The following is a 15,981-nucleotide window of genomic DNA, read 5'->3' as shown; positions in this document are numbered from 1 at the left end:
CCGGCCCCGTCAGGATCCGGGCTGCACAGCAGGAGGTGAGCGGCAGGTGAACAAGGGAAGCTTCATCTCTTTACGGCCACTCCCCATGGCTCGCATCACCGCCTGAGTTCCACCACCTGTCAGATCATGGTGGCACTGGATTCTCACAGGAGCACAAAGCCCGCTGTAAACTGCGCATGTGAGGGGTCTAGGTTGCGGCTCCTTAGGGGAATCTTATGTCTGATGACCTGCGGCGGAGCGGGGGCGGTGGTGCTGGCGCTGGGAGCGGCTGCAAACACAGACTATCGTTAGCAGAGAGGTCTGACTGCACATAAATGTGATGTGCTGGAACCATCTTGAAACCATCCCCCGTCCCATGGAAAAACTGTCTCCCATGAAACCAGTCCCTCGTGCCAAAAGGCTGAGGACTGCTGATCTAGGGAATTATCACTTAACCAAGAAGCACCCCCATGAGCCACATAATTTCTGGAAGTGCCCATATGCCTTCTGGAACCCTGCCCAGGAAGGGTGGGGTGTGAAGCCCAAGACAAGAGGAACGGTGCAGTTCGGCAGCAGCGTTCTCTGCCATTCCGCCTTCTCTCTGAGGCTCTCTGGTCTTCAGCATCAGTGCCAGCGACTGCCAGCCTGCCTTCTCAGCTTGCAGAGGACGCAGTCTCTAGAAGTGTAGCAGACCCCTGGTCGAAACTGAAAACAATGTCGAAATCTCTACTGCAGATTCAAATGCTCCAATTTGAGTGAATTTTAAATACTGTGCAACATTCCTATATCCCATAGCTTCTCTCCCACAGGCATTTAAAACCAATATTGGAGGAAAATTAATTTCATCTAAGACAACATATGACTTCATGTTCTCTTTTAGCACATGAACATGAATTGTAGGGCCAGCAGAGCATAGCCTAATACAAAATAGTCTGAAGGTCAAGCCACATGCTGCCAACATAATTGCATGTGCCAATGGGGTCTGAGACTGTCTAATAGAACTATGAAGGACTACAACAAATAGCACACTAAAAATCCAGATATACTTTTTACTCTCTGGATTTATTTCTGCTTGACTCTGAGCTCCCCCTTTGACTCCACTTCTACAAAGGCTGTCTTAGTCCACTCCGTGTCTTCTCCTTAGGGCAAAGTGTTTTCCATACAACACCCCTGGCACCACTAATGACATGGAAACCATCTCCTCAACCCACCGCCTGAACAGATACTGACTGCCCCGTCGCAACATGGGTTTCTCCTCCCTATTTGAGAACAAAGCCCAGGAAGAGATATACTTGTTGGTTTGCCCCTAACTGAATGGGTTCTGCCCAATTCCTGCCTCAAAAATAATCTGGAATTTGGCCCATAATCTAAGTTTAAATACATGCCTTCCAGTAAAACTTTAGGTCTAAAATATCAGGCCTAGAATAAATCCTGGCATCCAGTGTGAGTTCAGCTGGAGTTAGATTTGCCTTTAAAATGTCTTCTGGGAAGCTGGCTACACACTTCACTAAAAAGGACTCCTTCACACCAAATGCCATCTCCCTTAACAATCTCTTGAGAGATTATACATCATGATAAATGAGTATGTAATAAGGAGGTAACTATGAAAATTGTAAGAAATTATTTTCCACAACCATTGTTTTATTGGAGTGGTCCTGTTAAGCTGGCCAAATGTCAATTATGCTTTACTCATCCCAAACCTGAGCCTGGGGAGCAAGGTGGGGAAGCAAACGAACACAAAGTAACGCTGTGCACAGAAGCACAGAACCGAAACTTGATCGGGGAAGCAGCGTGTGTGAGTCCAAGCCTGCAGAGCGCTCTCTACTTAGCTCTCTGGCTCCATCATTGTGGCTGTAGCTATGAACCAGCTTTTGCCTTCCTGTGGTGCCCAAGTCGTGGCATAAGGATAAAACAATAAATTCCCCTTGAAAACATCCCCCCTACAGGAACAACTCCCTGAGACGTGCCTCTAGAAAGGTGAGAGTCTGATGCTGGGGATGGAACCGAGGCTTACCATTGTGCATGCACCTAACTGGTGCCCTTTGTTGGATTAGATTGTTCCACCTGATGTACAGACATAGTTTCCTCTCTGTGTAGGTAAGGTAAGGAAAGGGAGGGATAGGGAGCTGTCAGCCAGCCATATCTTTTGGATAAAGCTCAGGACTGGTCAGAACAAGAAGGATGGATCAGCACTGGAGGCCTCACCCAGTAAACGAGTAGAAATCAGGTCCCACAAAGAGTTACAAAAGGATGAATTGGTCAAGGCTTACTGTGCAGGTATGATCCTCTGCCTCCTGGGAGAGAGTGGGCCTGGAGAACCCTAGAATGAGGCAGTCACAAGGTGTCGTGGGGAAATGGCCAACAGAAGAGGATGTCGACTGTTCAGGACACGGTGGGCACTGGGGTGGAAAGGGCAGGTGCCTAGGAGGACTCAGAGGAGAGAGATCAATGGGACAGGAAAGAGACTACAGCTCTGCAGGGCATGTATGCCAGCTCCCTGCCGGGCTGCCAAGTCTCCGCCGACTGCAGCTGGGAACCAGCTCCGAGCAGGAAAGCAGCTCTACGACCACTGGTGTGATGAGGGACAATAGATCTGGTGGAGTTTGTCCATGGAGTGGTTCATTCGTTCAACAGACACATATTAAGCACCTACACTCCTACGATGTAGTACTCTTGCTGCTAGTGACAGAGCAATGGACAGAACAAATGTCTCTGTCCTCTTCAGGGCCAATATTCTAGTACAGGAGACAGGGATTGAAAACCTGATGGTTCAGGATTTCAGGCTAGAGATTTTATGAAGTAAACCCACAGAGCCGAACTGAAGTCCTCTATTCAGTGAGACCCTTCTGCAACACAGGCACTGAAAGATCAGGCCATTCCCTTGGAAACTGGGTGTCAGACTACAAAAGTCTTTTTTTTGTAGTGTTATGCTATTCAATATGGTAGCTACTAGCCATGTATGCTATTTAAATTTAAATTAATTAAAATTAAATAAAATTTAAATTTCATTTCTTCAGCCTCACTAGGCACATTTCAAGTGCTCCATAGCTACATGCGTCCAGTGACTAGTGTCTTAGACAGGGCACATACAGAACATTCCCACCATCCCATAAAGTCCTTTTGGACAGCACAACAAGAGGGTTGCTACCTGCCCATTGGACATAAGTTGAACTTGAGAAGGCCTATGTGTGAGTCGATGCAGAAATGGACTCATCACAGGTGTGCTTTTAGCCTAATGCTTACCCAAATTATCCTTCCAGGAATTCTTCCCTCCAACCCAGAAGTTGGGATTGAAGTCCCTTCTCAGTGACCCCCCAGCACTTCTAGTTCCCCCATCCCAGCATGAAACACTGTATGCCACGATGGTCTGTCCACTTGCCCTTCTCCCCATGGTGGTCAGAGGCCCCTTCATTTGGGAAGCTACTCTAGGCAAGGCCACAAAAATCCTAGCTAGTTCCCATGGTTTCAGATGGCTGACCCTGCCCACTAACCTGTCCCCCTGGCTTCCGTGGTGGGTGTGTGACTCAGACCAGGCTAATCCCATAGCCGTGGCCCCCATCACAGGGAGATCACCTGCCTGTGTGTGAAGCAAGGTCAGAATAGAGGCAGAAATGAGAGATGGAAGGAAAGATTCAAAATCCAAATGACAGAGCTGATTACTGACACCCAGCTGTGTCCCCAAGCAGCACACTCCCTAGGTTTCAAGTTATATGAGTCAATAAATGTGTTTCTTGAGGGAGCTAGTTGGAACTGGGTTTCTGTCACTTGCAACCCAAATTCCTGCTGAATGCATTTCTCAGCAAGAGGGCACTTCCCAAGGGCAGAGACCTCTCTCGTCTGGGTCACTATTTCATTCTCAGGGGCGCCCACAGAGCTTGGTACATAGCTGGAACTCAGGGCATGACTGTGGAAGACTGCAGAAAGGCTCCTCCTGCGTGGGGACACGCACACCGACCGCATGCTCTCACACCACTCGGAAAGGGAAGGAGGCTCCTGGAAAGAAAAGCAGCCTAGCAAAAATGCGCATGCTCACTCTTCTAATCATGTTACGTCCAGGAGGCAAGAGGTATATTCTGTGTTGAGAACCAAGCAGTGTCGAGTGACCACTCTCAGGGCAGTGAAAGACCTTTGGTGGACTGTGACCCATGTCTTCCCTAATGCAGAAAAGATACAGACATTTCACAAAGTTAAAATCCTGCCAAAGTCTCATAAAAGAACTGTAAGTATTTCTGAGCCTACTGTTCTGACTCATAAAAACCTTGTATGTAAATTAATCTCCCCTGTTACACAAACCTTTTATGAGGATTCCCATTATTTTCAAATGTCCTCATGACCATAGTTGAAGGACTTCCTGCTGGTGGAGACAACAGATGATTTGCGGTCTCCACTTATCTGTCCCACCCTCATCCAAATGCCGCACAGCGCAACAGCCGTCCGCGGGCGGCCTCCCCGCCGCGCTCTGATTTCAGCAACATTTGCATCAGATTCCTTCTCTGTTGAGTTTCTCAAGGCAGATTGCAATTTGGTGGCACTGCAACTTTAATAGTCTGCTGTTTATTATAATGTTATCTTTAATAGGATGCTTATTGTTTACATTTCTGTGAGCTCCAGGAGGAAGCGTGTGTGCCCCGCTGAACATGGCTCTTGGGAAATGTTGAATAATCTGGCAAAACAGACCCCCGGCAGGCAAGTCTCAGGGGACAGACATGCGTGCAGAGCACACAGCTCCTCGGGGCGAGGCGGCAGACTCCGTGCCTCAGGGTGGGAAGACATCAGGTGCCTGGTCTTACTTAATGAAAACATAAAAGACTCCACTTAATTGCTCCAAGATTATGCAGGGTGTTTTTGCCTTCTTTTAGGTTGAGCTTGTTAATTTCTACAGCTGTGATGTTGGCACAATTGCAGCCCCAAGTCCTGTTTTCACAACTTGTAAGCAAAATTAAAACTTCCCTTTTTAATTAAAATTCAAACCAAGCCAGAATTAAAATCCTACTGCAAAACTGAGGCCTGGGAAGGCTCCAGAAGGAACACCTGTTCCAAAGGCATGGCGGACAGCCTCCAACAAGCACTCGGCCCGGCTGCTGTCAGCGGTCTTTGCAGTGGGGCTGCTGTCATGGCAGAGCTTGGGCCATTGCAGCCTTCCCTCCAAGGTGAGCCTGCCCTGGGGTGGGGAAAGCCAGGTTCAAATTTTCTATTTCTTATACCTTGTAGTCAGAATTTAACTTCCCAAGTATGACTCGATCTTTTACCTGGTGATAATAATGACAATAATAATAAGGATAGCAATGGCAGCATAGTAATATTAATAAAACCAAACTCTCGTCTAGAAGGATTAAATATGGCACGTTTCACACCCCAATTCTACACTTGTGGTGGCAGCTGAATGAATCACTCTGCTGATAGAGACACAGGTCCAGGGAGGAGCTCTGTGGCCAGTGCGTGTGTGTGCAGGTGCGTGCTGATGTCACCTGGCCGCTCCTGTCCTGCACCCTGACCATAGATCTGAACGCAATCATTCATTTCATCTAAAGGAAGGGAGAAACGTTATAACCCTGAACCCTAAAGAAAAAGGTTACAAGATTATTAATCTGAACCATAATTGTGAATTCAGGGATACTCACCTGGATACTGCCTAAAAAAGCCCTTCGCACTTCCAAAGTATTGCCATATGAGAGATGGGTCACGGTCAAAGTTATCTACGAAAACTTTGTTTAGGGATTCGGACCAATAAACTCCATTGACTATCGCAGGGTCTGGAAGAGAGAGGGGGAGAGAGAGAGAGAGAGAGAGAGAGAGAGAGAGAGAGAGAGAGAGAGAGAGAGAGAGAGAGAGAGAGAGAGAGAGAGGTGTTAGAAACTGAAGTGAAACAGAACCCCTGGCATTCCGCATCACACAGCAGATGGCAGAACCAAGCATAAGGTGCCCCATCTTGCAGTGAAAAAAGTTACAGCTCCTAAAATGTTTAGTTTCTGAAAATTCCAAATGCTAGGGCCTCACCTCCTGCCCTAGCCCTCCTAACCACCCAGGAGCCTCTACCGATGGCTCCTTAAATGAAAGTCACATTCCTTTGTTTGTAACTTTCAGTATCATATAACCCATCATTCTTGAGAAAGCCAAGAGAGCCCTTCTTAGCATTATTTTTCTGCTTTCCCCCCTACTGAGCCAGAACTCAGCATTAAAAATAGGAAAACTGTTTCTCTCACTGTAGTTACCTCATCCAACATAGCCCCATTCCATTTTTCTCTGCCCCTGACTTAGAAGTTTTGTTTAGAAAAAATTAATAAGTAAATTGGAATTACATAACTAAATCTCCCACTTTTTCTGTACAGCAGAATGTGAGCCCAGGAGGGCACGGACCACCTCTTGTTCCTCTGCTGTGTCCTTTGACTCACACGTGGCGGAAACTTCAGGATTCTATAGATGGATGAGGGATGGAGGGATGGAGGGATGGAGGGATGGATAAAACAAAGGTGGTTTTCCAGATACCAGACCATCATTCACTCTTCTGCCCTGTGAGCCCATTAGCAAATCTCTTTTCCTCACCCTTGGCAGCCAAAAGATAACTCCTTGCCTTCTGTTCCCAGATAAGAAATAAGGGCCAAGACAAAGAAGGAAAATAGACAAGCATTTCTTGCATGCTGACTGACGCAAGGAGGGTCCCCGAGGAAGCTCTGTGACGGCCCATTTTTTTTAAACTTTGAAGACCCCGTTTCAAAATGATGCCACGTTAACCAGCATTTTTTCCTAGGAGGGGAAGTGACCGTCGAGTCCCCCTAAGATGGGGGTAAGAACGACAAGGTGATGATCATGTCAGTCATCAGGACTGGGAGGAGGAGGGGAACTTTCAGCGAGTCCCTGCCATGGGCATGCCCTGTGCTCCCTTGCCCCATCGCCTCACGACACCCACAAGGCAGGACTGTCACCCTCCATGCTGCACAAGTGGAAACTGCAGCACACGGAGTTTAGGCACTTTCTGAAGAGCACCAACTTCTAAGTGGCGAAGCCACTCAAACCTCAAACCTCTGGTCTGAGGTTTCCTTATTTGTCACAAGGGGACAATAATACCCCCCTCTAGAGGACTATTTGGAAAGTTAAACAAAGGGACAGAAAACAGCTAATGGCAGCAGGCTCTCACACAGCCACGGCCCAGCTATTCTGTCAGCCCAGAGTCCAGTGCCCTGTGGGGCTCTGAGTCACAGAGATCCCCTGTGGCACCCTCATTTTGGGATTCCTCAACTCTGCACAGACGGGAGGAACGAAGACAGATTCTGTCACTCCAATCCTTAAGTTGCACAGAAACAGTGAGCAAAATAATGCTAGAAATGAATGTTCAGATAGATCAGGTGCACTGACAAGGAAACTCGAGACTGGCCCCAACGCACCGACCCTCCTCCACAGCTGGCTGCCCCGGCACAGCTGGCTGCCCCGGCACAGCTGGCTGCCCTGGCACAGCTGGCTGCCCTGGCACAGCTGGCTGCCTCGGATGCTCAGCTGCAGAGCTCTGAGGCAGAGCCCACAAAAAGGCACCGTCCAGAGGGCAGACACGACGTCTTTTGCCCTCTTACCTCCGCCCTGACTCAATCTTTCAGATCACTGAGGCAGCTGGGATTCTGACCTCCACCTCAAAGGTGATGCTCCAACTCCTTTAAATTATAATAAACTACATCATAGCCTGGGAGAGCGAAAATGACCAAATCAACTTTTTACCACAAAGTAATTTTAGGAAGACTTTATCCTCACAATCCTGGAAAATAGAGCTCTTTATTGTTCCTGTCCAAGCTTGATAATAATTATTGTGACTCTAACCTAGCAGCAAAAGCCACTCACATTAATCTACAAAGATGCAAACACAATAGTGACACTGAAAGACCTATGGTTCATGCCTCCATCAATGGCTTCAATTATGGCAGCATGTAAAAACCTTCCTCAAAAAGAAGCAAAATTTCCATTTTGCTAGCTCTGTGCCTCAACATGTTAAGAAGTCAAACAGTTTCTATTTAGACAATTCTTTTTTCTTAAGTGTGGTGATTGGGATTTGTCCACATAAACAATTCTGTTTTCTTTTTCTTTCCTTATTTTCTTTTTGATACAAGGTCTCACTCTGTCACCCAGGCTAGAGTGCAATGGGATCATCATAGCTCACTGCAGCCTCCAACTCCTGCTCAAGCAATCCTCCTGCCTAAACCTCCTTAGTAGCAAGGACAGGAAGGCACCACCATAACTATTTTTTTTAATTTTTTTTTTTATTTTCTGTAGAGACGGAGTCTCACTATTGCCCAGCTGATCTTGAACTCCTGGCCTTAAGCAATCCTCCCAACTAGGCCTCACAAAGTGCAGAGATTATAGGTGTAAGGCACCTGACCACTTTTTTCGTGAGTGCAATTTCTTTTTCTTTTTTTTTTTTTAATTTTTAATTTTTTCATATTATGGGGGTATAAATATTGTTAGGGTTACATACATTGCCCCTGCCATTCTTCCCCACTCCCTCCCCCTTACCAAAACATCAAGCATGTCCTACTCTCAGGTGGTGCACATCGCACCTATTTTGTAAGTGTAAATTCTTCCCCTCCTTCCCCCTCCCATTTGCCCACCACCTGTGGTGAGCATAGTGGGGGGGGGATACATCTGAGTGCGATTTCTTTCTTTAGGGGCAGAACAAGGCTGCCCATACCTCCAGGGCTCCTAGAAACTCAAGGTTGCCCGCTGCCTGGGAAACTATGAGCATCTTCAGAAATGCAAAGGGAACTGAGGATTTCATTTCATTTCATTTGGACACCAAATCTTGCTCTAAAATGGTGCATTTTCAAGAAGAAGGGGTTTTCCATTTTCCAAGGGCATAGTGAAAAAGAGGAAGTAGAATCACTGAATAAATGCAATGTACTTAAAATGGGAGCTGTTATACACACCCATTTGATCAAATATGTGAAAAAACGCTTCCCTTGGCTTGTAAAATAAGCACTGTGTATTGATTTCACAAGCTTGCTTAGCAAGCAATTTGAATAGAAGGGAAAATCTTGTATAGCTGTCCATTGTTATAGTCATTTAAAAGACAGGGAAAAAAGCCAGGAAAATTACATGGGGACTTCAACTAAGTATTTAGGTTAAAAAAAAAAAAAAGGCAATTTAAAAGTGATTTTCCCAGCATCATTAACAGAGTGGAAGTGAAGTAACCCAAGGGTCAGTCAATGCTGCCCACCCCCGCCCCCAGTCCCAGCCCCTTCCTCTGTCCAAGGCGGAGGCGCAAAATGCCATGCTGGGGTGTGGACCAGCACTCGGCCTAATGTCCCGCCTCGAGCAGCAGGATTACCCTTTTCCTTGTTTGTGCCTTGTTTCAAATTTTGCTTAAAATCCCCCTTCGCTTCATCTAGAGGTCTTCAAGAGTCAGATTTATATGAGCTTCGGCTTTCACCTCCACCTCTAATCTTTTCAGGGGTTTAATGTATTAGCTTCCTGTAACAAAACACCACAAATTAGGTGGCTTGAAAACAACAGCAATTTATCTGCTCACAACTTGGGATGCAAAAAGTCCAAACATCAAGGCGTCAGCAGGGTGGGTCCTTCTGGAGCCACGTGTCCCAGCCCTGGCATTGCCCGGGCCCTGGGCAGCCCTGGGCTTGCAGCCTCGTCATTTCCATCCTGCCCCGTCTTCACAGGGCCTCCCCTCCGTGTCTCTGCGTCAGATCTCTTTCCTGTGTCTCCGCACGCCAGCCATAGCATTTAGGCTCCGCCCTAAACCCAGGACGATCCCATCTCAAGATCCTTGAATCAATTACATCTGCAACGAACTTATGCCCACATAAGGTCACATTTGCAGGCACTGGAGATTGGGGCCTGGACCTATATTTTGGGGCCACTCTTCAACCAAGTACATTTACTCTCTTAATTATCATACACAGTGTACCCACATTTCATGGTTTGCACATATATTTTTTAAATCTGAGGTTAATAAGTGCAGGACTTTTACCAAATGAAGGACGTTTAAAGGCCTTCATCGTTTTCTTCTTTATGAGAACAATTCAGATTTTCATGTCCATGTTGTATTTTTATGAGCTTGCCATTCTTCCTGACCTCTGTCAGTGAGTCCTACTGTAATACACTAAATTGAATTAAAATCATTTTCCTGACAGTCTAGTGCACTAGTCAGTACCCAGCATTCTCTGTTCAATAAAGTGAACTGTAGGCCAACATGGTCATTTTCTGATCTGATCTACATTAACTAATTATTCATCTTGGTCACTATGAAGTGTCGGAATAGCAGTTTTGCTTCCTCTACCTTTTGAGACATTAAATTACCCCCATGCCAGTCAAGAATTTACCAGATGCTCAGCTTTTACTAGAGCAGACTACCAGCAGGTATTTGGAGAGTGAGAGTCACATACATCATTGTGATAAATTTTCAATTTGCATCTAAAGAGCACCTCCCACACCCCCGATCTGGCTTTGGTAATGTATCACATAACCCAATGGCAAATGGCAAATCGCTTTTGTGGTTTCCTTTTTTCATTTCCACCCAAATAGCTGCTCTCGCCTGTGCTTTACCCTCGGGTTTGCTCTTTGCAACGTGGGGACTCCTTACGTGGCAGACGGCTGGTGTCCGCACTGCACGCACCCCTGCACACTCTCCCACGCCTTTCATTTGGGTTTGCATCTTGGAATAAGGCAGCCCCTCTTATCACCCTATTTCAGTCACAAGTTCCATCTCCTGAGTCCTGTCTGAGATGGCCAGCCCCCTGGGTCCAAGTAAATGGACATAAAGCACTTAGCACAGCAGCTGGTACATACAAAATGCTTCATAAATATTGGCTGCGACATGCTCCACTCATTGGAAAATAAATAAGGTCTCGAGAACAGCTGCCAACTTTCTTCCTTGTTGTCTGCGTAGGGAGTTGCTGGGAAACACCTTAGCAGCCCAGTGTAGACTCAGGCTTTGGGCGTCCCAGGTTTGGCGTCTCATTTGGCATTGTTCACTAATGCCTTGGGCTTGTCCCTCAACTGCCCTGAGCCCAGTGTCTGCAGAAGACAGGTGAGAGCAGCCCATCCTCCAAGGCAGCTCTGCGGTGGGAGGGGGACCCCACTCGTCCCCATCCTGTGGGGGGCACCTCACTCCCCACCCAGAGCAGTTCAGCCACCCTGAGTCTATCCAGGGAAGACTTATTCTACATCTTTTTCTCCCTTCATTAAATGATCAGGGCAAGGCATTCTGATGATTGTTTCATTCCTTTGTTCATTCAACAAATGTTTATTGAACGCCTCCTATCCCAGGCATTCAACAGTGAGCCAGACAAGACCTCCCCTGTGTGGAAAAGGCAGTGGGTGGTCAAAGAGCACCTCCCAGAGGGGACAGCCAGATGCTGAGAAGGCATCAGCCCCCAAACACCCAGACCAGCAAGAGCGCTGCAGGCAGGAGGAACAGCAAGCGCAAAAACCCTGAGTTGGGAAGAAATAGGTCTTGGGGAACAGCACGGGAGCCAGTGTTGCTGGGGCCCAGTGAGGGAGCAGGAGAGGTACAGGATGAGGCTGGAGAGGTGTGCAGGCTCCAGTAAGGATTTTAGCAGATTGGCAAAGTTTCCTGCCAAGCATACATTTTCTAACAGACATGATCTGCTCCTCTCATGCCAAGGCCCATCACGCCTTTATTCATGGTTCCAAAATCAAATTTATTTTCTGAAATCTGTAGTGAGCATGGCCTACTTCCTCTTCCCAGGACAAGCAATCAGAGCCTGCATGGTTGCCTTGGTGCTTGTGGTTCCTCTCCAGACCTCAAAGTCATCTGATACACGCTCCATTTTTTTCAGTATCATTTATTCTCTAGTGAATTAGCAGAACTGTATTAATTTAAATTTGCCATTCAATTTCTAGGGAATCTGAGTGAACGTGAGCAATTATAAGCTGATATAGAATTACAGAAAAACTACTAGGACCCAACAACTATTGTTTGAAGAGAAAGGACTGAGCTCAGACTCAGCAGGACGTTGAAGTGCCGCCCGAGTGAGGAAGGTATTTCCTGCCAGCATCTCAGGCTTTCCTAACTTCCTCTTAGCCGGGCACCCCCAGGTGTAAAAGTATAGCAGGCAAGGGCAGCCTGGGGACCAGTCATGCAGGCATTCTCTCCAGCGCCGTGTGCTGGACCAAGTTCAGGAGGAGAATGGTTGGATAGTTTCTGTATTTCCCATTTCAGCAAGTAAATGACATCTCTCCCATTCATTCTAAATAGATCACAGATTAAATAATGAATGGTTTTCATGCTAATTATCAAACACTTATATGTATTGGAAAATAGTTCTTAATGTGTGCTGAATTATAGAATCGGTCTGTTTGCCAAACATTGCCCTTCCTCTACACTTAGTGATATGCAGGTTGCTGTTAACAACGCTGGAGCCCATTCCTGGCAGCCCTGGGCCCAGAGGGGCAAGGAGGAATCACCGCCCAAGGCTGACAAGCAAACGGCCTGGAAAACCCCGGGGAACGCCGAGATGCCCTCAGCCTGTCGCCTCAGCGTGCGAGACTTCAGGGTCACTCCCCCAGTGAGATTTCACATTTTCACTTTTTTCTGCCTTAAATATACCAACTTTAAATAATCTTCCTCCCCTAATGTATTTTAATCTTTTTTTGAAGAAACTTGCATTTCTTCCTCCTTACTCTTCTAGAATAAACTATTCACAAGTGTTTGTCAAAGCTATTAAGAAGAAAAACATCATATCACAGAAACCAAGATAAAGGGGATGACAATACGATGACAGCCACAGAGACCACCATTTCTGGAGCGCTCACAATGGGCCCCACAAACTGTGCGTGGCCCTTTCCAGGCAGCTACAAACGGCTTTTCCTAGCCCCATTTTACAGATGAGGAAACTTATCCTCAAAGCTTTGAAGTCCATTTCCCCAGTACATTTCCTTGCCCAGGACAGAGGTTAGCTAAGTTTCTTGGGCAAAACTACATGAAAATAGAGGCCTTAAATTCTACTTAGTGCCTACCAGACAGTAAAGAGGGGTGGAGGCAAAGGGTGGCAGGAGAGACACAGTCCAAAGGCCAGGTAACATGTGGCTCAGAGCAGGCTACCTGCCCCCAGCTGTCAGCAAGTAAATAAAAGTGGGCAATCCCTGCAGGAGCAGGCTCCAGTCAGGGGTTCTTGGGACTCTGACCCAGCATCTTTGCACCTAACACTTGGGGCATGCAGGTGAGTTAAAGGAGACAGGATAAATGAAAATAAGGTAGGCCTGGTGACCAATTCAGAGCCCCTCCTCTGAGTGTTCCGCAGAGTGTCTGCCTCTGGCCTCTATTGCAGAGCAGCCCGGTGAATCCAGTTCATCAACACCAGCATTTGGATTTGAGGATTTGAAAGATTGTAGTTAAGCTGGTATTCACTAATTTAACACATTAACTGCCATGTGAATTATATTTAACTCACACCAGTTTTGAGCCTGGGCATCGTGAAACATGTGTAACTCACGTGTCCCTTCACCTTGGGAGCTGTGACAACTATTTTTCACGTTGCATATAACTCACACATAGAAAACAATAAAACATAACAAATTTTTCATTACATTAGAAAGGATCATTTTGTTTTCTTAGCTTTTATTCTATTTTTGTAATAAAACACCGTGGCCCCAGGGATAAACTTTTTTCTTCTAGTATGGCATTCAATGTATTAAAACACATTACTTGTTGTAGAAAGAAAAAAGAAAAAGAAAACATTAAAAAAAAGAAACACATTACTTGATATGTGATATTTAACTAAGTCACCCTTGCAGGCTAACAAAAAGCTGAAGAATCAGAGCCCACTTCCTTCCTGAGGTTTGCTCTGGTTGGAAAGGAAACAAAACTCATCTTGGACAGGTTCAGAATTGGGTGAACACACAGTCACCCTTTTCCCACCACCAAGTACTGGAATAATGCCAGTCCAGCCCAACAATGCCGCGCTCTTGCAGCAGTTCCTTGCAACTCAAGCGTGTTGCCTGAGAATCTGTGCTCAACACCTCAGCCACAGCACTCAGGCCACTCCAAAAGTGTCAGTCACTTCCGACAACCTATTACAGAGGGACTAGGTCCCACTGCCTGAGGCTCCAAGCAACTCTGATCTGGCCCATGACCCCTCTTCAAATTTACTTCCCCTCCAGCTCCCAAAGTTCACCGACATCCACACCCTGGCCAATCTCATGGAGGGTTTCTCTGTCTTATCTTCTTGTTATTTCATTTATAGTAACTATGACTACTATCAAACAACTGATTTAAAGCATTTAACACATGTCATATTTTATAATATCCCCCAAAACACTTAGCACCTCTACTGGATATTGTATGCATTTGTTCATTCAATCAGAAAATGTTTACTGAATGCCTACTGTGGGCCGAGAGCATGCTAGGATTTGCAGTGGGCAAAGCCAGACATGGTCTTTTATCCATGGGATGCACAGTCTGGGGTGAAACTGGGATCTGCAGAGTAAGCAGGCATTGAGGGGTGGTGTAGAGTGGTCTTGCAGGGCCAAAGCAAGTTTAAATGCCTAGAATGCAGAGCATAAAGAGGAGGCTGGGCAGCAAGCGGGGTGTGGGGGACCAAGCAGGTCTGTCAATCTCAAGAGCAGTGGAGCTTCTTGGAGGAGTTTAAATGAGGGTAGGTACTCACCTTTGTGATTTGAAGAGTAACCAAGTGAAGTACAGGTTGGGGGGGTTGGGGAGTGTTTAGAGGCTGCTGCAGTCATTCAAGGGGGACATGAGGGTGCTTGCACAAGAGTTGCAGAAGGAGAGAAGCCGGCGGTATCTGGAGAGGACATGCTTGCTAAACGCATGCTGGTCCAGGTTTTGAGCTCTGAAGGCAGGCGTTTGTGCCAGAGGGTGCAGCTCTCTTCTGCACTGTCACTGCATCCACGTGGGGAGCCTCCAACAGCAGGAGCCTGGACAACAGCACCCCAGAGTAGCTACACCATGGAGCAATTAGCCAAAAGGGACTGGCATGCTCCTTAGACCATGCTCAAATGGGAAATTCTATTGCCTGCAACAGGGGAGAGTTTGTCCCCAAACATCTGGATTGTCACGGATTGGCTGATTAAAACTAATTTCTCTGTTGTAGCAATCCTCAGAATGCACATTCCTCTAAGCCATTCTCCCAGCGTCTCCAACTGATAGCAGCTTATCAAACGCAGCCAGAAAGAACAAAAACGGTGAGAAAGGACATCCTTGACCGCCCACGCTCGGTGTGCGAAGCCTTCAGGGAGCTCTCCTGGCGGCGGCGCTGCTGTGGGCCACAGGGTACCGGCTGCTGTGCCTCTCAGCCCACCGCACCCCAGCGCCCAAGAAGGAAGGCCCAGCTATTTCTGGAGGCTTCGGGGACACCTAGGTTCTCCCGTCACATCTCAGTGGAGGCCCCACAGGGTCATGGGATGGAGGATGGGGGGGCAGAGCCACTTAGCCCTTGACCCCTTGACCTCTGTCCCAACCACACCCCTCCACAGAAAGCCAAATAAGCTCTTGCCCATTCGGTCAACAAGCACTTAAAAAAAACTACGTATCTGACGTCTTGTCCTATGCACCCTGGGGGGGGGGGGGCACACAAGAAACAATTCTGGAGAGAACTGATGTCATAACAAGTCACACGCATTAAAGGACAACACTGAGTCAGTGCTGTCATCATTCAGTAAGAACCCATTCCCGATATTCACTCAGAAAGTCTCCTCTCATTTCAGCCTTTCAGAAGAGAAAAAGAAATTTACACATTCCTTCCTTCCATCTTCCAGACAGGCCCGGCTCCCAGTAAAATATGATTCTGTGAGCCTGCCATCTGGGCTGATGCTATCAGCTTTTTATTGATATTTAATATAAATACAGCCCTGAGGCTAGCAGGTACCCTGACAGGGTCTGAAATATAATTGCCAGGGAACTGTACAAATGCGTGTAGCAATTAAGGAGCTGTCGGGGATATTGCTGGTGCAAAGACAGAGGAGCCGCCGATGGGACAGAGGCGGCCGCGGCGGAGGGGGGGCAGCGGCACTGCTCCTTACTGCGGC

At 47.0% G+C, this 15,981-nt stretch overlaps 1 protein-coding gene across 3 annotated transcripts in view; it reads right to left on the bottom strand.

Moving 5' to 3' along the window:
- The window catches only part of CACNA2D3 (calcium voltage-gated channel auxiliary subunit alpha2delta 3), an 859,261-nt gene that overhangs the window by 450,828 nt on the left and 392,452 nt on the right, over positions 1–15,981 (bottom strand). For all 3 annotated transcript variants that reach the window (XM_020280385.2, XM_076008650.1, XM_076008655.1), the window contains one exon: positions 5,601–5,732. In XM_020280385.2, the coding sequence (XP_020135974.1) occupies positions 5,601–5,732 (132 nt within the window). The remainder of the gene's footprint in view (positions 1–5,600; positions 5,733–15,981) is intronic.

Source organism: Microcebus murinus, chromosome 1, assembly GCF_040939455.1.
Source record: "Microcebus murinus isolate Inina chromosome 1, M.murinus_Inina_mat1.0, whole genome shotgun sequence".
NCBI classification, from domain to species: Eukaryota; Metazoa; Chordata; class Mammalia; order Primates; family Cheirogaleidae; genus Microcebus; species Microcebus murinus.
The sequence above is the reverse complement of the archived record's forward strand: the minus strand, read 5'-3'. Positions and strand labels throughout refer to the sequence as shown.